The sequence below is a fragment of the Amblyomma maculatum genome, chromosome 3 (genome assembly GCF_055883805.1).
Source record: "Amblyomma maculatum isolate TAMU_Amacu chromosome 3, ASM5588380v1, whole genome shotgun sequence".
NCBI lineage: Eukaryota > Metazoa > Arthropoda > Arachnida > Ixodida > Ixodidae > Amblyomma > Amblyomma maculatum.
The window spans coordinates 22,175,432-22,198,127 of NC_139346.1; the positions used below are offsets into that span (position 1 = coordinate 22,175,432).

At 46.7% G+C, this 22,696-nt stretch overlaps 1 protein-coding gene across 1 annotated transcript in view; it reads right to left on the reverse strand.

Moving 5' to 3' along the window:
* LOC146194329 (uncharacterized) overlaps positions 1 to 22,696 on the reverse strand; it is a 327,933-nt gene that overhangs the window by 25,972 nt on the left and 279,265 nt on the right. The window contains exons 36-37 of the mRNA XM_084597350.1: positions 17,296 to 17,347; positions 16,905 to 16,981 (exon numbers count right to left, since the gene is read on the reverse strand). Coding sequence (XP_084453476.1) covers positions 16,905 to 16,981; positions 17,296 to 17,347 — 129 coding nt within the window. The remainder of the gene's footprint in view (positions 1 to 16,904; positions 16,982 to 17,295; positions 17,348 to 22,696) is intronic.

Genomic DNA, 22,696 nt, shown 5'->3' on the forward strand with positions numbered 1-22,696 from the left:
TGTCACAGTGAGGGCACCTGTCAGTCACTGATACATCTTTATCCCGCCATCGATGTCGAACAAATGGGTCAGAGCCGCCCCTGCCCGGATCCGGCGCACTGTTACCTCCTCCTGCCGAGTAAGACTACGGGGGAGAGGGTGCGAACACGGAGGAATGAGAGCGTGTGTTCGCTGGCGCAGAGCTTGCGAATCGGAACCGTGGGACAGTAACGAATCTGGGGGAAGAGGGGAAGGTGGTTTATCGCCTGATGTGTTTAGGTGCGTCATAGCATCCGCTTGAATATTTTCTGGATCGAGGCATGGCCGCGAATCCAATGTATGCGCACAGAACATGGGTACTTTGAACAGAGCAAATGTATGGACTGTGTTATTTGGATTGTGCGTCGAACGGCCTTAAGCTGTTTAAGGGCAGTGAGAAAGTCTGTGTAAAGATGAACTGCATTGAATGGAGGAACTGGCGGAAGGGAATGTATGGCATTGTAAATGGCTTGAAGTTCGAGTGCCAGAGGGGTGCACGTATCCGTGGTATATGTCACGTGAGTGTTGAGATGCGGATGAGAGGGACTATACACAGAAGTAACTCCTCGCTCTGCAGTATGTGATGCATCGGTATATAATATGACCCTTCAGGCAGATGTGCGGATGATACCGACGGGGAAGCGGTGGGGCGATTGTCCGTGAGCTGGCAGTACGACCATGGAGGTAGTGTCTTTAAATGATGTAGTTGTAAAGACTGCGAGCTCTGTTCGCCATACACTGATCAACAAGTTAACTGAGCGTATTTAGCTGGGCGTATTCCTGAAGTACTGGTATGGGTGTTAGGCGGGGAAGATATGTTATTGCACCCATAGCCTCACTATTGATGGCCTCAAGGGAGTCCCACTGTCTGCGGTGAGACGTTGAAACTGCCTGGTAGATTATACGCGGCTGGAGGACAGAGCGAACAAGCTGGCGGGCCGTGTGAGCACGCGCGCCGCCAGAGCGCATAGATATGCGACGAATCAGACCTAGAGTAGCGTGAGCGGACTTACGGATGGCTGTCAGCCACGGGGTGCCAGTCCCAGAGGAATGAAGAAGAAGACCAAGAATGCGAACGGTTTGTGCCTGAGATCTCGGGGTATTATCTATCATAAAATTTATAGTGGGAGTTTTCCGTAAGCCAACTTTATTTTCAATGCGAATGAAACAGGATTTTGTATGCGAAAGAGTTAGACCCAAAGGAGGGAGGCGAGATGTCAATACATCCAGCGCATGCTGGATGGCCGCCTGATGGACAGACGTATCTGGGTGACAGCACCATAAGGTTATATCATCGGCATACGCAAGCACGCGTTTAGAAGGAATGGCCTCCAGGGCTCGAACAAGTGGAATGAAGGCCACACCAAATAATGTAGGGGCGATAACGGAGCCCTGGGGCACTCCTCTGTTTGAGGGGAAGTGACCAAAGGTCTTTCCATGGACACGCACACTGAACGTTCGAGTTGTTAGAAAGACGTGAATGGCGAGGAGAAACTAGTGAGGGAGACCAAGAGTTTGTAGGGAGGCAAGAATGGCTGAGTGAAGGAAGTTATCATGTGTCCTTGTTATATCTGTAGCGATCACAGTTCTAACAAGATGACTGTGCGGAGAGTGGTGAAGCACGTCAGCAGCGAAAGTAGCAAGACCGTCCTCCGTTCCTATTTGCGGGCGGAAGCCAATTTGGGATTCTGGATAGCAATCATGGGATTCCAAACACCACGATAAGTGAGTGGCGAGAATATTTTCGTAAAGCTTGCATCAGGAAAATTGGACGAAGGGCCGAGAGAGATTCTGGAGGATGACCTGACTTCGGTATTGGAACAATAATAGAATGCTTCCACTCGTCCGGTATGACACCAGAATGCCACACGTCATTGAATGCATCAAGCAGGGCCTGCAAAGCAGTCCCTTCCAAGTTGCGGAATAAGGAGTTAGGTATGCCGTCGTGCCCGGTAGCAGAGTTAGATTTGAGGCGTTCAATGGAGGCCAGCAGCTCTGCATGGTTAGGTGAGAAGTAATCTCATTGGGGGTTCGGTAACCGATAAGCAAGGTGGAGAAGTCGAGGTGGAATCCTAGTGGAGAAAAAAACTGTCTGGCCGCCTGTTTTTCAAATGTGTCGTCATCTACATTCATCGCAAGGCGAATGCTCTCTGTGTAATCAGAAACTTGAGAAGAGCGCTTCATGGCGTGAAACACTCGCCAAAGTTGTCCATTACCATGCTTAGAGGAAAGGCGCTCACACCATGAAGCCCAACGTTGCCTTCCTAGATGCTTTTCATACCACCTCGCACGTGTGGTAGTCCGGTGAAGAGCGGGGATAGCCGATGGGTCATCGGGGTTACGAGCAGCATAATGATCCGCCTGGCGACGAAGAACCCAAAGATTCAGGAGGTGGATGTCCGGGTTCGGCTCGTCTTCATTTCATCATCATCATCAGCAGCAGCAGCAGCAGCCTGACTATACCCACTGCAGGGCGAAGGCCTCTCCCATATTTCTAAACTTAACCCGGTTCTATGTAAGCTGCATCCACCTGACCCCTGCGAACTTCTTAATCTCATCCGCCCACCTAACTTTCTGCCGCCCCCTGCTACGCTTTCCTTCCCTTGGAATCCAGTTTGTTACCCTAAGCGACCATCGGTTATCCTCGCTTCGCACTACATGTCCTGCCCATGTCCATTTCTTCTTCTTAATTTCCACTAGAATGTCGGTAACTTCAGTTATTTCTCTGACCCACTCTGCACGCTTCCTATCTCTTAATGTTTCCTACCATTTTTCGTTCCATAGACCTCTGGGTTGTCTTCAACTTAAGTAGAACTCTATTGGTTAGCCTCCACGTTTCAGCGCCATAGGTGTGTACAGGTAAGATGCAACTGTTATATACTTTCCTCTTTAGCGATACCGGTAAGCTGCTAGACATAACCTGCGAGGGCTTGCCAAATGCGCTCCATCCCAACCTTATTCTTCTTGTTATTTCCTTTTCATGGTCCGGATCTGCGGTTACTACCTGTCCTAAGTAGACATATTCGCCTACTACTTCCAGTACTTCGCTACCTAATGTAAACTGCTGTTCCTTCCCGAGGCTGTTGAACATTACCTTAGTCTTCTGCATATTGATTTTCAAGCCTACCTTTCTACTTTTCCTGTCTAGGTCATCAATCACTATTTGTAGTTCATCTCCCGAGCTGCTTAGCAAGGCATTGTCAACAGCAAATCGCAGATTACTGAGGTATTCTCCATTTACCCTTATCCCTAACTGCTCCCATTCCAAGTCTCTGAATACTTCCTCTAAGCAAGCTGTGAATAGTACTGGGGAGATTGTGTCTAATTGCCTAACACCTTTCTTTATGGGAATTTTGTTACTTTCTTTATGCAGAACTATGGTTGCTGTGCAGCCACTGTATATATCTTCCAGCACTTTTCCGTACGGCTCGTCTACCCCCTGATTTCGCAATGCCTGCATCACCACCGAGGTTTCAACTGAGTCAAATGCTTTTTCGTAATCATGAATGTTATGTATAAGGGCTGGTTATATTCCGAGCATTTTCTATCACCTGATTGATGGTATGGATATGATCGATAGTAGAGTACCATTTCCGAAACCCTGCTTGATCCTTTGCTTGATTGAAGTCTAAGGTTGTCCTGATTCTATTAGCAATTACCTTAGTAAATACCTTATTCGTAACAGACAGTAAGCTGATTGGTCTAATTTTTAAGGTCCTCAGAGTCGCCTTTCTTATGCATGAGGATAATGTTTGCCTTCTTTCATGGTTCCGGTACCGTTGATGACACCAGGCACTGCGTATACAAGGTGGCCAATTTTTCTAACACGATATCCCCCCGTCCTTCAGCAAATCCGTAGTTATCTGATCCTCTCCAGCTGATTTCCCCCTTTTTATAGTTTCTAATGCTTTCTTGACCTCGTCCTTCGTCACTGGTGGAACGTCTGAACGTTTTTCCCTACCGCCAATCTCATTACCGTCCTGACTACTTTGGCTACTGTTGAGATTTGTATAGAACTCCTCGGCTACTTTAACTATCTTATCCATATTCGTGATGACGTTGCCCGCCTTGTCCCTTATCGCATACATCTCGTTTTTCTGACATACGTCTGGCATACGTCTTCATTCACAGTGGTGGTGATCGTGTGGGACGCAAGAACAGCAGAGAGCGTAGGCAATGCTGATGATGGGTTGAAATCAGATAAGCGATTGTCTGCGCGTACAGAGTCCCAAGATGTTATTCGTACGCTAAGGCGTATTTTACGTATCTGCTAAGGAGTGAGAGATAAAGATAGGACTGTGATCACTACCCCAGGTATCTGGTTCAATAGCCCAACGAGGGCTACCAGGGCCCAACCACCAAGTCAAATCAGGTGAATAAGGCCCACTTCGTGGACGGGTAGACGTATGCGGCTGGTTTAAAACATGAAAAGAATTATCTGAAAAGCTGCCCTGGATGTGTGCACCCCTGGGAGAATCCGATGGGTGCACACCCCACGAGGTGTGTGCGCTGTTGAAGTCTCCACCGACTAGAATAGGGATATCCGAGTAGGTAGAACGCAGAAAACGAACCCATCCAAGATTAGGAGATGCGGAACCAGGACGGCCATAAAAGGAAACTAGTATACGTGGCGTGCGTACGGGCTTAACTAGGAGTGCTACCACCTCTTGGTGTGTGTTACACCACCTTGAAAGGTCGATCGGTGTGTGGAGAACTGAAGTGTGAATATAAATTGCAGATTTGCCTGGGCTGAGGGAAGAGTTGATACAACGGCGATCAGGAATGGAAGGGGAATGGTAAGCACAGAATCCTGAAATGCGAGGAAGTGAGTTATGCTCTTGAAGTAAGAAGGCCCACGCCTTTAGCTTTTTGTCGCGAAGGCGGATGTTCACTTCAGAGGCCTTATTCGCAAAGCCTCGACAATTCCACTGCGCCACCAGAGACAGTACATTATCCATTGCGAGGCCGAAGAACTTCTACGATGAGAGAGGTCACCTGCTCCATAAGGGCTAATATTTTATCCACTGTCGGGGTATTCGGGGTTAACGGGTTGTCTGCACGTGGTTGGGGTTTGATGCTTATTTGAGGTGATTCATCTGAAATCTTGTCACAAGGTATTATACTTCTACGAGAGGGGTGAGAGCGACGCTGTTCGCGGAGCTGGGTGAGTTCGTCTAGACGTTGGCGAGCCTCTGCAATGGCATTGTCTAAAACAGCGTCTTCATCTGCGGCATCCACATGTGATTGGTGCACTGGCCGTTTTGGTGTACCATTTGACCCACGAGGGTGAGTCGCTTGTGCGTATGAACGATGCTGAGAAGACGTATGATGAGCAGGTGGGTCAAGTAAAGGAAGTGCAGGGAAGTCGGTTTCGTCACATGTAAGAGCAGCGAAGCGATTACTTATAGGAACATCTGCTTTTCCAGGCGGCTTGCGCGACGGCCTCGTTCACTTCTTCTTTGGACAAGCGGGGGAGCGCATGTCATGGTCCGCCGATTTGCCTAGGGCACAAAGTGCTATTGGTTCATTCATGTCGGCCACAGCTGCCGGATTAGGCCAGGTATTTTGCATGTGCCCTTCTTTATGGCAGTGATAACAAAATATACGACGAGGTCGGAAGGGCTGTGGTTTGATAATCGCACCATAATAGGTTAGGTACTCAGGCAAAGTCAACGGGTCTTGTAGGGTGAGTAGGTATGAACCCCGGCCGCGCCCCAGAGGTCGTGCTTGCAACACTGCGTGAGTTGAACAGCGAATGTTTGCTCGCACCTCCTCGACATGGTAAACGACGCAGCGGAGGGTGTCAGGGCCAGAGGCAAAATATATTTCCACTGGGACATGCTCATTAGCATCCAGGGGAATTTGAGTAACTGCACAGATTTTCTGGGCGTTCACCAAGAATGGCAAGTTCACCGTAATGGTGTTCGATGGGCGATGGACGACAAATCCACTGTAGTTAGTAGAACCTAGAACTTGGTAAATTGTGGCTTGGACACACCGGGGAGGGATAGTCGTTATATCAAAGCGCAATGTAGGCTTGATGGTGACGCGGAACGAGTTAGCAGCAAGTGGAAGCGAGGCTCGACTCACTGGCGGCATCTGTGGTGGTGTCCGGGGCTGACACGCTGCAGTTGGCCTTGGAAGGGAAGATTGAACCGGTGCGACGGGAACAGTTCCTTGAGGGAGGGTTACAGTACAGAGGCGGCGGAGCAATCCATGGGACAAGCCGAAGTCGTTCCATCCGAACACGAAGCAGACTGGGGGCATGTAGGCGTTGATGATTGTGTGGACGTGGATGGTGCTTCAGGACGTAACACAGAGGAAATCCGCACAGCTGTCGTCGGCGGAGCAGACTCCATGCAGGCGCGTAGCCCAGCCTCGCTCGGCAACGCCGAGCTAAGCCTAGCCTGCGCCGGAGGGATCCGGTTGGACTTTCTTACTTCAGAAAGGGCCCACTGAGGCGGAAATCGCTCCACAGGGGCGTCTTCGTCATTCGTTCTCACGGAGGGTACTGTCCTACCCACACAAAACGACAGTAAATAGGCGAAACAAGATAAAAACACAGAGCTCTAAGCAGACACGTATCAGCTCAGGCGCTTCTTCTTTCTCCGGTTCTGCCATCTTAGTTCGTCTTGGTGAGAAAAATGAAGCTTGGCAGAAGCTAGTAGAGTTTCGTCAAGAAAACAATTTGACCATAGCGATTACTCATTTTCAACAGCACAAGAGGCGCCCGTACACACAGACTTCACCGGACAGTCTGTACAGAAATCAGATCGATTATATTCTTTGCCGGCAGAGATGGAGAAGCGCTATACAAGCAGTAAAAAGAAGGCTGGGGCCGATTGTGGCGCCGATCATCAGCATCTTGTTGCGAAAATTAAGCTTCGATTGAGGAAAACGCAGAAAACTAGAAGGCCTTTCAGGTATGATCTGGATCAAATTCCACCAGACTATGCTGTGGAAGTGAGGAATCGATTTCAAGAATTCGATTTATACGACAGAGCCTGAAGAGATGTGGACTGATGTTCGTGATATAATACAAGAAGTTGCTAATAAGGTAGTTCCAAAGCAAACGAAATGCAAGAAAGCAAACTGGTTATCGAAGAGGCTTTGCAAATAGCTGAGGAAAGGAGGATGGCAAACGTTATGGGGAAAGAGAAAGATACAAGGTTCTCAATGCGGATTTTTAGAAAATAGCAAGGAGAGATAAGAATGCCTTCCTGAACATACAGTGCCAAGCAGTTGAGGACAACAGCCAATTAAGGAACACAACAGCTCTGTATAAGACAATCAAAGATATCAAAGGAAGGTTCTGTGCTAAGCTGGGCGTGATAAAGGACAAACGAGGCAAGGACCTCACTGAAGCCTCAGAGATAAAGAAGAGGTGGCAGGAATACACAGAAGAACTGTAAAAGAAGGACCCGGATGTGCAAACCCAATATATGACGGTTGTGATTACTTATCTCGAGCCGGGCATCCTGAAGAGTGAAGTTGAAGGGGCCTTAGCCAGCCTTGCTAAGAACAAAGCAAGCGGAATTGATCGCATTCCAGCTGAGTTGCTTCAAAACCTCAACCATGATGCTGTTAACATTCTGCATACGTTATGTCTGAAGGTTTGGACAACCCTGCAGTGGCCACAGGAATGGAGGAGGTAAGTTTACATCCCCATTCCAAGGAAAGGCAGTGCCAAAGATTGTTCCAACTACCGCACGATCACGCTTATTTCGCATGCTAGCAAGGTGATGTTGAAAATCCTCCAAGGTAGGCTGCAGAAGTATGTGGATCGGGAGCTTCCGGACGTGCAAGCTAGGTTTCGCAAGGGCAGAGGAACTAGAGACCAAATTGCCAACCTTCGCTGGATCATGGAAAGAGCGAGAGCTCCAGAAACCCATCTACTTCTGCTTTATCGATTATGCGAAAGCGGTTTACTGCGTAAATCACAGCAGATCGTGGCAAGCTCTCCAAGAGATGGGAGTTCCAATACACCTCATCTGTCTCCTCAGGAACCTGTATGAAGGGCAAGAGGCCACAGTCAGAACTCGACATGGTCTTACTGATTGGTTTCCGATTGATAAAGGAGTAAGGCAAGGCTGCCTATTATCGTCTTCCTATTTAACCTATATGCAGAGTGCATCATGAGGAAGGCCGGTCTGGACGAGTCTCCAGCTGGAGTGAAGGTTGCTGGAAAACGTATCAACAACCTTAGATATGCTAATGATACCACTTAAATGGCAGAAAGTGAAGAAGAACCCAAGAGACTTCTGATGCGCGTAAAAGAAGAGAGTGAGAAGTCTGGGCTTAAACTGAACATTCAAAAGATAAAGGTCATCGCGTCTTGCCCTATCACGTCCTGGAGCATCAAGGGACAAAAAGTGGAAGCTGTGACAGATTTTCTCTTCTTGGGCTCCAAGATTACCCCGGAAGGAGACTGCAGCCATAAAATTAGGAGACGTCTGCTTCTGGGAAAGAGAGCCATGGTTAGCCTTGACCGCCTAGTAAAGAGCAGAGACATCAGTCTGCCAACCAAGATCCGCATAACTCGTGCTATGGTCTTTTCAGTTGTGGTGTATGGATGCGAAAGTTGGACTGTGAAGAAGGCTGACCGCCGAATAATTGACGCGTTTGAATTGTGGTGCTGGCGGAGACTCTTCAGAGTTCCTTGGACTGCCAGAAGATCAAATCAGTCGATATTGTCGACCATAAACCCTGACTGCTCATTGGAAGGTCACATTCCAAAGTTAAAGCTCAGCTACTTTGGTCATCTGATGAGAAGAGAGGAGTCGCTGGAGAAAGATTTGATGTTGGGAAAGGTTGAGGGTCACCGGGGAAGGGGTAGGCAGCGAACGCGATGGTTAGGTGGCATCCTCGAGGCGCTGCAGATGGAGTTATGTGATGTTAGGAAGATAGTGAGAGACTGAAAAGCATGGCGTGACATGGTCCATAGGGTCACGAAGAGTCGGTCACGACTGAAGGACTCAACCGACCTGTTTGATTCAGGCTAGGTCTCAACGGACAGTAGATTGCTGTTTTTGCTTCACAGCCTTGTATGCTTGCATCGACGTACTTTAGAATGGATCCTGGAGGCAGGTGAGCATCTTGCTCTTGAAATCTCTGGCGAAGGGACGATGCCGAGTTGCCAGACGTTGGTCTGCGGTTATCTGCTCTCTTATTGTCGCTTAACTGTACAAACTTCCAGGAAGGGAGAACCGGCGCAGGTGCCTGCTGAATAATAAGTGAAGTTACATACGCCCTCAGTGCTTGCATTTAATGTGATAAGGAGGCTTTTAGGTCGGCGCGCATCCCGGTGCTGCTGCACCTTGACGGTTTTATGCATGAGCATTCTATTGTGCTTCTGCCTTTTTCATCTCTTTAGCAACCCCCGTGTATCATCCTAGAGGTGTAAGAGATGTTTATTCCCGTTGGGCGTCTTGGTGGTGAGAGCGACTTTCCTAGTCACTTTTTTCCAGTCCGATTTGATACCCGCGACCCAGTCCCTAATGTCCGTGAACTTTTTTATCTTCGCACTCCACCCTAGTTTTTTAATAGGCTTCCCAGTGTGTGAGTCTAGCCTGGCCGTATTTTTTCCTGATCGGGAGAGTTTCTATCTGGATGCGCAATATGCAGTGGTAACTGCCTAGCGTCTCCCCGCAATTTCTGGGCACGAATCGCGGTTGATGCTATTTCCCACTCGTGTTGGTTGTGTATGATCAGTGATTTGGCCGAGGCTTCTGCGATCAGCTTCTCTGACTAGATCCTTGCCTTTCTGAGTTTCTCTGACATAGCCCCAGTTTTTATGCCAGGCAAAAACGTCCCCCAGGATGAGAAGGCCACCTTGCCTGCTGCTTGTTCTGCCTTGCCCAGGAGGCAGCTGAAGCTGGCGTTCCTTTGCCTGGCGGGCTGTATACTATAAGCAGGAAGATGGTTTCTTGGCTTCTCTTTTGGGTAATGACTTCGATAAGAACGTGGTCAATGTCCGTTCTGTCGATATCGTGTCTGATTGCGGTGACAGCTTTGGCAACCAGCGTGGCGACCTTGCTTTCCCCCTGCCCCTCATATGCTGAGTAGCCAGAGAGAGAGGGTGAGCAGCCGGTTTCCTGTAGGGTGAATTGTCTGGTGGTACAGTGCAATTTTTGATGTGTTGTTTATGAATACCCCGCTTTTTGCGGATCCCGCGGCAGTTTCAATGACATATTTTCAAGGGTTTCTAACTTGACCGAGCTCTTAGAATTCCTCGCCATGCTCGGCCAATGGCTTATTATAGGGTTTGCCTCTGAATTTCATGCTCGTGAACTGTTGAGTGATGAGCCGCTGGAAACTTTATACAGTCAGCAAGAAGAGACCCGCTGTAAAGCTCGGCTACTGAAACCGTGTACGCCGAGGCGAACACGGCGGCTTTGTTTCTCTGGAAGTGATAGACAAAAGTGCCCATGTAGTGTGCGGCGTCAGTACACGTTAAAGAACACCATACGGTCAAAGGTATTCCGCAGCCCTACTCTACGACACCTGTTTTTCTTTTGTTTCACTTCCCTCTTCTTTCCCTTAATGCGCGCTTCAGGTGTCCACTGATGTGCGCGACAATCTGCCTTTCCTATAAACCAGGTTACCTTTTCACTAGGAAGAAGAGAGTCAGCATTCCCAGTTCTTATGCATTGCCGAGCAACCGATGTTCGTACCCCAAAAGGGTCATCAAATTCAAAAGGGTCTTCAAAATATTGTACCCACTGTCGCCGATCATGAGCGTCGGCTGGCGTAAGTCCAGCGCGTGTTCAATGATTGAATGTCCTCTATTGAATGGGAAGGCTCATGGCCATGGATGTGGGTAAAGGGGAGTAGACAGAATCTTCATTGTTTAGGTCGTCACTCAACTCATATTGCTATGATCAGGCCACTAAGCGAGCCATACTTAGCAAATATCATGTGTGTGTTAGCATCAGTTTCTAGAAGGGAACGGTAGTTCAGGCGGTAGGGTTTGATCGCGGAGCGTCCGGTAGTAAAAACAGGGCAATCCCAGAGTACATGAGATATGCCGCCGCTCGTTAGAGTCGTACAGTGGAGGCATGTAATCATTTCCTCTGTATACTGACGCCAGCGGGCCATAATAGGTGGCGAGTAAGTCGCATGGGCGACGAACTTATTCAAAAAGACTACTTGACTTCAGGTGAGGTGGGTTTTTCGCGTAAAAGGTGGGTCCACCTGCATGCGATGGTGACTGAGGCTACGAAGACTGGCCCGAGTATATTGCATAATGGCAAGAGAAGGGGTGTGTTGCCCGCCCAAGGTCGAGTCAGGATGAAGCAAGGGAAGTGGAGAAGCAAATGTGGACATCCCACCTGCCAAATCAGGCGCGGCGTGTGCCGTCGCATTGCCCCCTGATTCGCCCGAGTGACCTGGGGTCCACTGAATAACAACAGTCCTGGTCGCGAGTTCGTGGCGTTTAAGGAACAGCTATATGGCCGTAGCAGTTGCATCTTGTGAACCCGGAGTAGCGATTTCCTTGTAAGCTTCATAGGAATCAGTAAGAATGCGTATTGAACCAGTTCCGGTGCAAGGCCCTCCTGACAAGGCTCCCCAAATCGCGAGGCGTTCAGCATGAAGAGGGGTACCTTGAGGTAGTGGCAGGCATAAGCGCCTGAAAGGGAAGGGTTGTCATCGCATATCGAGCCCATAGATGGAAATTGGCTTGTAATCGATGCGTCGGTGTATGTCGGTTGTATCAGGGATTCCCTCCTGTCGGTGATGGGCAGCGAGGAGCTCCCGGCGAATGACAAAATCATATTCGAGAAATCATGGGGATCCAGAGAAAATACGAAAGGCTAGAGAAGACGACGGTGCCTACGGTGCTAGAGAGAGGATGTGACATTCACTGGTGGCGCAAACGGTCTATAGCGCCATTCTTTACAGTAGCGACTGGACAGCGGCGAAGATCAAACAGGATGGTAAGTATTGTGTCCGACGGGCAAGCGAACATTCATATTGTATCAACTGTAGCTCAGTGGGAAGAGTGTCAGACGTTCCGGTTTTGTAGCGCGAAGCTACACTACGCGGGTCAGAGCCGAGTTTATCGTGTGCGGGAGCCGCCAGTTCTGTGCCGACTTCGCCGCCTGACCGCAGATGCGCCGCGTGCTACTGCGCATGCGTGAAGAGGGTGCGCCGCTTGCATATAATGCGCTTGACGGAGAACTGGCGGGCGCGTTCGACATGGAAACCAAGGAGAGTGCAGCTGCTAACGACGCAGAAGAGCAGAGAAATTGAGTTCTTCCGATTCAGAGGTAGGCGCCTCGGAGCTGGCCACCGAACAACGGAGGAAAGGTCGAGCCAAGGCGAAACGTGCATCTGGAACGCCGGAACAACGCGAGGAATGCCTCGCGAAAAGGCGTTGCCAAGAAGCCGAACGACGCACTATGGCCATTAGCCACCGCTGTGGCCACTGATAGTCAGCAAAGTGAGGAGGACGAGTAACACAAGGATAAAAACATGGAAGTAGGTTCCAAGACTCACCGTTACACCGAAAACGTGTTTAGACTGAGTGAAAGCGTGAATGCGTCCTGAATGTTTACGCCGGACTTAGTGAACAACTCGTTTGGCCATGTTTGTGATGTGTGTGACAGACTACGGCACTTGAGAGACTTGACTCCGGTGAATGACAGTATGCGCGAGACGTTGAGTTTGGCATCTGTAGAGATGAGTGGAACCGCAGCTAGGGTGCGCGCGACGTAAGGGATCTCTAGTGAAACAGAAAATTCCTCTGTATAGCGTTACCAATGGGTATCGCTATCCATAATGCCACCCGGTTTACCTGTGTTAAACAATGAGACGGAACGTATGATTTCACCTTGCTTTTCGCTACGTATATCCAGTCTTAACCTTAGCTAAGCCACAGCCATTTTTTTTCTTGACCACCTATACTTAGGCGTACGAGCATGCTACAAGAATAAATTAACCACCGGCCTGCCCATCGCTGCACTTCATAGCATTGAGATTTGCATACGCCTCCTCGAGAACGCTGGACTGATTAACGAACTGCACGCTTCTTGTATTCTACTTCCTATATTTTAGCCACAAATTTATTTTTTAATACCTATCTGCGTAGCTTGAATTTTCGGACTAACACTAACAGCTTCTTAAATTCTTTTTATATATCTGTTGACTCCAATTTCTGTTCAGTCCAATCACCGAATATCTTTTATGTGGTTATTTACTATTATTTTTTGCACAGTTGTCTTGTCTCCTTTGTCTCTGAATAAGGCTGTTATACCCGAAACTCCCTATCTAATAAATAGTCTCCCTTTCTTTCTCTCTTTCTGTTTCCAGTGGTAGCTTTCTTTAAGGATCCCTGCCACACGACAGAGAAAAGAGCGCTGCATCTTAACCGGCCACATTATCCAGAAACGAAGGCACAAACGTGTTCTTTCAAGTTTTGTGAAGCAGCCAACAATACACTGTTGCCTAGAGAGTTTTGAACACGCTTTTTTCACCGGCTCGAACAGTCAGATTAACACTAACTGCCGCACTACTTGACTCCAGAAGCTATAGTCTGAATTAGGAGCACTGAGCGAGGTGAGAGCTGAGCGTGTCGCCATGATAGAATTAGGTGCTGCTCTTTGAGGACGACGGTAAACTAGGCACTGTTGTTAGAGGGTTTCGGTTTTAAATACGGCAGCTATGTGTACGCCGAAATTCAGCGGAAAAAAAAGGGTTAAAAAGGGTGAATACTACAATTTCATGTGATATCGGCACTACAATTAGCAGCGAAATTACGGCGCACAGTAAAGCAATTGCACGACCTAAGAAAACGATTTAAGTAAGGATAGCAGAGCTCAAACGTTTACTGTCTTCTACTCAAACCTAGGAGAAGACAGTAAGACCCTTTTCATTATTTATAATGCAAGGTAACCAAAGTTGGTCATATATGTAATTTTTACGGTAGTTATTAAACAGCATTCTATATGAGGCTAGCTAATACGGTAATTTACACAACAGCATGGTATAATATACAAATTAAAATGAAACCATCGTAAAGGGAAATAAATAAGGAATCTAAATGCATATGTTCCGAATGTCAGTATGTCTTTAAACGTCTGCTGCGTGCATTACAGATACTAGTTCAATATTCAATTAACATTATAATATATTATAATTATTATGTATAATTTAGAGCTTTACTGCGATGTCAAAGTGAAACCAGCCCTGCGCATCAAAACCATATAATTTCACTGGCAGTGGTTACGGAACGTCAATTTCGGGAACTGAAGCAGACGAAGTTGAAAAACCTTGACATTAACTTTGGAGTTTGCACCCTTATCCGCCGGACCACGTTTTCCTTTTATAAAGAAACGCGACGCTGCACGCAACGGAAGCTTCGACTTTCTAATCTTTCCTCTCTACTATGATATTAAGGTTCATCTGCCGTCAAAAAGCTCGAGAATCAGTGATGTGCCATGAGAATCACAAGTGCCAACCGATCGAAATTCGGAAAACACATTCAAAAACTTTTCACGTTACTCAGTCAAACAAAAAAATTACAGAACCGTGTCAAAAACAAGATAAAATGGTCAGTTTTAGAGTTATTTTCTGCTGTTCTGAAGTTGTTTCCTGTCGTTACTAGCGAAAAGTATGTTGTTACTACATAAAATCATGTCGTCGCGACAACTTTTCAGTGCCAAACATCACAGATATTCTGTCGTAACCACAGAAAATGTTCTGTAGTTTTTTCCAACTGGCTACGCCATAGTATTTCGGCACGATACAGGTGAATACTCGGATGTCACATATAAAGCATATTGAGAAAATAACGTTTCGACCAAACTGGCGATTTTACTCGCAGCGTCCCCCTTTATGGTTTACACCTGAAGTGTACATTCATGGAGATACGACGTTATTACCGTTCAGGAAATTTCTCTTTCACATTGTCATTTTTTTTTTCTATTCTGATAAGGATGGATGGATCGAATATAGGAGCGTCTCCTTTGAAACGGGGTGGTAGCAGTAGCTATCATGCTCATTTTTCTCCCTATATCTTAATTATTGTTTTAGATTGGTTAAAACCATCATTCTATTTATTAATTTTTTGTTTCTACATTACTAACATTATGTCACTTCTCTGCTTTAAGCCACCAATCTTCCAGTCGTTTTTTGCTATTTTCCACCGTCGATTTATTCACCCGGCCCCTGGTATCTCTAAACCCCAGAGCTTCAGGAACAGTGATTGCGCCTGCATCAACTTCCGGATGGACACCATTACATGCGACTATAATATGGTCAATTGTTTCACTGGAGTTACCACATACAGCACATGCGTCATCTCCATTGTTAAACTTCTTTTTGTAGCTGCGTATTCTAAGGCACCCTGATCTAGCTTCAAAAAGTAGGGCCCTGCCTCTTGAGTTATCAAAGAAGGCTTCCTTCCTGATCTGCATTATCCACTTTCGGTATAATTCCACACTCTTTCTTTTCCATCGAATTTATCCAATTCTTACCTTCTGTGTTTTTCACCTGTTGCTTAATGCTCTTTATTTGTCCGTCCCTGTCACTAGCATACTTACTAGTTAGTTCCGTCCCTGTCACTAGCGTACTTACTAGTTAGTTTCCTAGTCCTTTTCCTCCATTGAGAGTCAACGCTTTTTAAGTACAGGTATTTAAAAACTTTAGCTGCCCATCTGGTACTGTCCAATTTCCTCAGGCGTTCCTCATTTAATAATATTGTACTCTGAGCTTCCCGTACTTCGAAAGATGCCCAGCCCATATCTCCCTGTACCGCCTTATTTGTAGTTTTTGCCGTGGGCACCTAGTGTTAATCGTCCAACGGCTCTCTGATTTATTTCTAATGTCGACTGTACCTCTGATTTTAGGCTCAAAACCGCACTTCCGAAAGTCCGCGCACCATAATTCCTCTCCAAATACCCCTCAAAATCTCATACCTGTTGTATCCCCACAATGTCCTATGCTTCATTATCCCGGCATTCCTTCGCCCTTTGGCCTTAAGTGATTGCTCATGCTTTCCAATGTATGCCAATCCTTCGTTTACCCATACCCCCAGATATTTATATTCTGCTACTCTGGGTATTTCATGGCCTTGTATTTTAAGACCCTGATCAGTTGAGCCGTTGAAAATGATCAGACCCGACGTAACTGCGCTACAATTGAAGCCTAGAGCATCCCCTTCGTGTCCGCAATACTTAACTAGAGTTTGCAATTCTTCCAGACTCTCAGCTAGCAGCACAATATCGTATGCATACATCAAACGGAGAGGCGCTGCTCTACCGCCTTTCCACCCAATCTATATGACAGGTTAAAAACTAGGTTACTGTCCTGTATCCTCCGTTCCAGATTTATCATATAAAGCATGAACAGCAGCGGTGATAGAGGACAGCCCTGTCGTAATCCTTTGCATACTTTGACATCCTCCGTACTTCTTATCGCCTCCCATGTAATTTCTACTTCGTTAACCTGGTATATTTCCTGTAGGAACTCTATTATCTCAGAACCGATACCTTCGTCTTTGTTCCACAGGAGTTCTCTGTTTACGTTGTCGTACGCCCCGTTTATGTCCAGGAAGGACAAATACAAAGGTCTATTTTCCACTCTAGATATTTCGATGCATTGGGCAAGCACAAACAGGCTGTCATCTAAGCGCCTACCATTTCTAAAGCCGTTCTGAAGTTCTCCGAGTATCTTGTAACTTTCTACCCATGCTTGCACCTTTAATTTCACCAGGAGCTAGCTTACAGGGAACGCCCACTATCGACCCTTGGTACATGTACTTCAAAGCGGCTGCGTCTGAAAGACTGAACTATTTTCAGGCGATTTAAGTGAGTGCCTTGGGTGCCAGGTCGGCGCACATTTTACAGTGAAGGCAGAAATTACTACGTGACAGCCGTTAGACTTACCTGAATGAGAGCTGCCTCTTCGATGACGTGCACAACCCTTGCAGGGCCCTCTGCGATGCCACCGCTGACTGGGGTGCCTGCGAGCAAGTCAGCGTGTTCTATACAGACCTGCTCTGTGGCACTTTGGAGCGCGACGATTGGTTCGAGACGAAAATTCGTGGAAGGGTTGTTATGTGATCGCTGCATTACCGCCAGCCTCGTATCGCAAGCACAGGAAGTTATTCCCTAGTGCAGACCGCCGAAAGCAGTCATCAAGGTCCCTTAATGCCAATTCCGCGAGGCGTTTTCTTAAAAAAATATCCATCATTCGGACGACGACAAACGACGCTGTACCCCGCATTCTTACGACGTGTTAAAGGTGAGCGTTAAGCAATGACTAGATAATGCTTACCTTTTATCACTGCTTTAGATCCATGGCTATCACTGCGCTCGGCCTCGTCCACCTGGGAGAAAATTACTGTATGAGCCCATAAACAACGACATCTAACAAGACCACGTTTCTAGTACAGCGCAGCCATCTTTTTTGATTAGCGTACAGCTATTCGAAGACCGTTCCCGACTGATAGTGTTCCACGTCTTCCAGAATTGGCAATAGCTTCTCAGTGGAGACTTCATAGAATGCGACACTCCCACTCTTAAAGAGGCACTGAAAAACACCGTACTGCGGGGAAATATTTCAAGGCTTCATGATACAGCATGCGCTCTAGTAGAACCATTCAAACCTCACTCTGGTCAGCACACGCAGTTGTAAGCAGAAACCTCTCCTTCCGTGCTTGTTCCTATGAAAAATAATGTCGCTAGGATTCCCCTTTGGGCGTGCAGATCGCTGTATGCTGATCACAAAAAAGTAAGACTTACCTGTTGAGACGACATAGACGTTGTTCGAAATGCTTGTTTAGAGGACTACACACAATGCAGGATACTCTACAAGAGCAGCATAATAACAGGAATGGAAGAGGCACTCCGTTTCTCACATAAGCGCAGAACCAGATCTTGTGCTTTTAGCATGTTTAAGCAGAATATTGAGGTTTTGTTGGCCTTTTAGGCTGAGCCCTCGTACGGAGCATCAATTTACTAAAGATCGATAAGAGGTTTGTCAGTCATGCTGTCAAAACAATTCAGCGACTGTTGCAGTCGAAAGCTACACTCTAAAACACAGAAACGTATAAAGTAATATTTATATGTCAGTAACCTATATAGCAAAGGTTACAAGTCGCCAGTTTTCATGTTGTGGTCATGTTTTATTTATTTTTGCACAGACTAAAGGTTACAACAGCCAACATTCAAGCGTTTCAAAGGTTACCATTAAATTATTGCCAAGTGACCTTTGCACAGTAACCTATGAGCAGCATGGTAGCCTATGTGCTGACAAGACGGAAGATATGCCCATAGAGACACGTATGCGCACACGCGCGGCGCAAGACCCACTTTTTTGAAAAGTGGCCCCTTTGCCAAACGGTTAGCTGCGTTGCGCGCAGTGGTCTGGACGACGGGAAAGCCCGAACGTTACAATGTTGTGGCGGCTGCGCCGTTAGCGCAATTAGTTCGAGTACTTCAAATTTCTCATGGAGTACGCTGTTTGCTGGTGACGTTTTTTGTGTGCAATGTTTGGGGTGATATAGAAGTCTTTGGGCCTGTGTACGTACTACAAAATCGCCAATGCCGCTAAACAGGAAGAGACTTGTGAGGTGTGCATCACGGCAGTTGCAATGAACCTTTATATGGCTGTCCGCGGTACGTCATTGCTCGTCGGACGGCTTCGCAGCTAGCACGGTTAACTTTTAACTGCATGCTGCAGCAACGGTTCAATCGTTTAATGCAGAAACACGGACTTGGGTGAGTGGCTATTTTTGCATCTAAACACAGTAATAACTGACGTAGTCTTCGTTTATTAGTTGCTTATTAAAACTTGTATTTTCTCTGCTCATTTGTGGAGTGCGTTCTGTAACTGCACTTCGTACCTATATCAGGTTCGATACCTTTCTACCAGTACATGACTGACTTGGTGCTGATGAGTCTAGGTATCTGTGATATTGATTCGGTTCGGTGGCTCGGGTCGTTAGGTACAATCTATGATCTGTACAGATTGGTATTTCACCGCTAGTTATGCCCGCTCGCATGCGTGTGGGCGCGTTGGTCACATGTGCGTTTTTTTTTATAGTTTGATATGAGCACGCTTGAAATTTGCGGCTATACCTGTGTTCTCGGTTAAAATTAGGCACCTTTGCACATCTTTTTACTCTTTGTTGTTTGACCTTTTAGCCGTAAACGTACTGCGCTAAAACCAGGCATGTGTAAAAAATACTGAGTGTGTGGCTGTACCGAACCATAATCCGTAGATTACGCGATATGTCAGAGAGCCTACTGATGTTTCAGTGTAGTATGGACGGCATGCAGTGACACTATATACCGTGAAGAAATTTCACGCTTCTTGCGAATTGACTCCTTCGTGCGTTTTACCTCGTATCCTGCCCAGGTGGTTTACAGTAACAGGGTGGAATTTATAAAGTGCAACAGCATAGTTAACAGCTTGGTTGCTGGAATGGTTAAGTAGGTTGAATACAGAAATGCCTAAAACAAAACGTGAAACAAGCACTTACACGCAAGAAACTGTTTCAGTGAGCACGATATTGTTTAAAGAAAACCGTTATAGCTCTACTTGCTTAGTACGAAATACGTGCTTAATATGAAATTTCATGTACAGATAAGCTATAAGTGTAACGTACCCAGGTGCGCGTTTACCAGTGACAAGCATGGGCAGAGCTAAGTGGTATCAGTTACCACCGAGCGCACACTGTCACTTATGCCCAGAAGTGATTACTGATGTTTTGTTTTCATTTCTACCGAAGTTGCTCTGCACTTCTATTTCACGCTGTCGGCCATCCTTGGGCATTTTAAGCCTCGTTGAGCCCCCTGGAGATGCACTTTTATTATTTCAACGCTGATTCGTTGCATTTCTAAAGCAGTCGTCCAAATACGGAAAAGCTAAAAGCAAAACATAGAAACAACCATCCCTGCATGTCGTCTTTCTCTGGGTGATGCACATGCGTATACGCTGTCAGAATATTGGGCTGCATCATCTGGCATAAAATATCAGCGAGCAAATTTTGCAGGTACTCTGTTGCTACGCAGGTGTTCGGATGCGTGTAGCTGGCCTCCACTGGAAATTTGAAGCCTCGTGAAAGCCACAGGAGATGTTGCTAGCATCTGCTTGCTTCGCAAAAGACTGTTTGTACCAGGTTCTCATTTCACATCTGACGCCTCAGTTGCCCGAATAGCCTTCCTCAAGTTGTGCGACTAGCTACTTTCCGACCTTTGCTTGCTTAACTGTCACATTCTCGCTAGTTTTCAGGTTGAAATAAAAAAAAACGAAAGCTTAGGCCTCTGGGTGTGCCCGCCAGTCCTTAACAGAGTCGCGTCTACACTGTGGCAAGCTTGGGTCGAAATAACACCGATGTTTGGGACAGTTGGTCGAAACCAAGTGGCATCAGTTATCAGCAAGCACACGTCGAGAGTTAAAGCGGAGCTTTTTTGCATACTGGCTTTTCATGATGAAAAAGTCATTTTTTTTTAAAATGATGAGATCCTGTTGAAAAATCTCGTGTTCTCTGTGTGCCATATATGTTTTATACTGGTGAAAATATCAGCCATGCGTTAAGTACGAATTCTCGCTCACTGACTCTCGTTAAAGTGATTTCTTAAAGTGATTGCACCTCAGGTATATACACCTGTGCTGAACACGCTTGTGTTTACGCTGAAAGTATATATAAAGACGTGATCTCGATCAGCAACGGCAACCTCGTACCCTCATCGTCTTCTTGGTTACGTATTACATAAAAAGCCTCGACTACCCACCGGCATTTTCCGGCATACTCAACCTGCTGCAGAAGATTGCCCTGCCCGACAATGTAGTGCCACGTGGACTACTGACGAACCGGCTTAAGAGCCTGTTCATGCGCTTTAAAAAGAATAAGGTGTTCAAATTTTCTACAGAGAAATATTTTTCAATGTTCACTTTCTACTATGTTGAATTATATGAACACAAATGTATATACTTATGCGAGTGTTGTCAAGCTTATAACACTGTTAATGTTACAAGCTATTGCTCATGTCACTGAGCATCTTTGTGAATACAGTGGCTGGAGAAGTCACGAGGGGCTTTTGTTTGCATATTCTAGGGAAGTTATGCTGCATTTGTTGATCTTACGCACCTCTGAAACAGCTCTTAGGCACACGTATGTCTTCGTGCTGTTTAGTCAAGAAGTTCAAATTGATTGATTGCTGTTTAGGTTTTAATGTGGCTGAACGTTTTAAAAGAACTCATGTTCTCTGCACTGCTTCTATTCCCTTTCTTGTTTTTTTTTGTGTAGTCATATTATTCTTTCTTTTAAGAAGTGTGATAAAATATGTGATCACACTATTGTTACGGTTGTTACATTAAAGAATTGATGTAACCGCTTAACGAGGGCACCGAGAGAGCTGAATCAGGAACGCGGGCAACAGGAACGGGCGGGCACTTCAACGTCTTATACTTCGCCCGATTTCGCTCCCTCTTCTTCTAGCTCTAATGCACGTGCCACTGCCCCCTGCTCTGGAGCATCGCCCCGATGCGGTGTTGCATGATTCCGTTCTCTCAACGGTAGGGTCCTCTGAGCAGCGTCACCTGGTGACAGATAGCGGAAATATTGTAAAAATCAATACGAGCGCATTTAAATCCTGCTGTATTCGTTGCCTCAGTGGCGTAATTTTTAGATTAACACTACTTACCTGAGCACTTAGCGAATAAAGTATATGTTCGAATCCTGTGTTTCTTACTTTTTTTCTGAGTTTCTTTTTTAAACTGCAACATTACAATAAGCTACAAATATCTTTCCTGGGGGATGTTCCCCTTTAGGTTGCATCATGCGACGTTTTTAATTGTTAATAGCCACAAAACCAGCCATGAACACAGCCATGAGACAACAGCATGAGAATGCTAACACTATTTACTTATTTTCAACGTAATCATTACCTGCCTTTAGTGAGTGTATGTTACCGTTAGGTTGCGTTCAGACAGACCTCTCGGTAACAATCGCCGTTTAACCCGCCGAGAGGCAACCAGTGACGAGAAAGAAGATGCGGGACAATACTGTTTAGGAGACGCCTCTGTGGGTATGTGCCATAAGTTATTCGGACAACAACAACAAGAACAACAACGGAATTACGCTGCAGTGTTACTGTCAGACAGAAGAGCGGGAAGAGAAAGTGTTCAAGAGTTACACGAATAATCTGGCATTACGGAATAGACTACATGCAGCCTGAAAGTCAGTCGGAGGTTCGCTCGTAGTAGGGCTTCATTTGCACCACATCCACAATGTCACTGCGCTTGCCGTTGTGCGATGAATGAGCCGGCGAGGCTGGTACAACTTCATACGTTACGTCGCTGAGGCGGCGGACAAGGTAAGGGCCGAAGTAGCAGTGCAGTAACTTTTCGGACAGCCCGCGACGAACGGGCGTCCAGATCGACACATAGTCGCCCTGGTTGTAGGCAACGTAGCGGCGTCCAAGGTTGTAGCGGTCAGCATCGATCTGCTGCTGGCGGTGAATACGCTGTCTGGCCAGTTGCCGCGCTTCTTCCGCGCGCTGAACATAAGTGGCAACATCGACGTCAAGTTCAGTCTCACTGTCAGGGAGGTCCACGGGTAGCATAGCATCCAGGGGGGTGGTTACGTGGCGACCGAAGACTAATTCAAACGGAGTGAACCGCGTCGTTTCTTGCTGCGCGGCATTATACGCGAATGTTGTGTATGGAA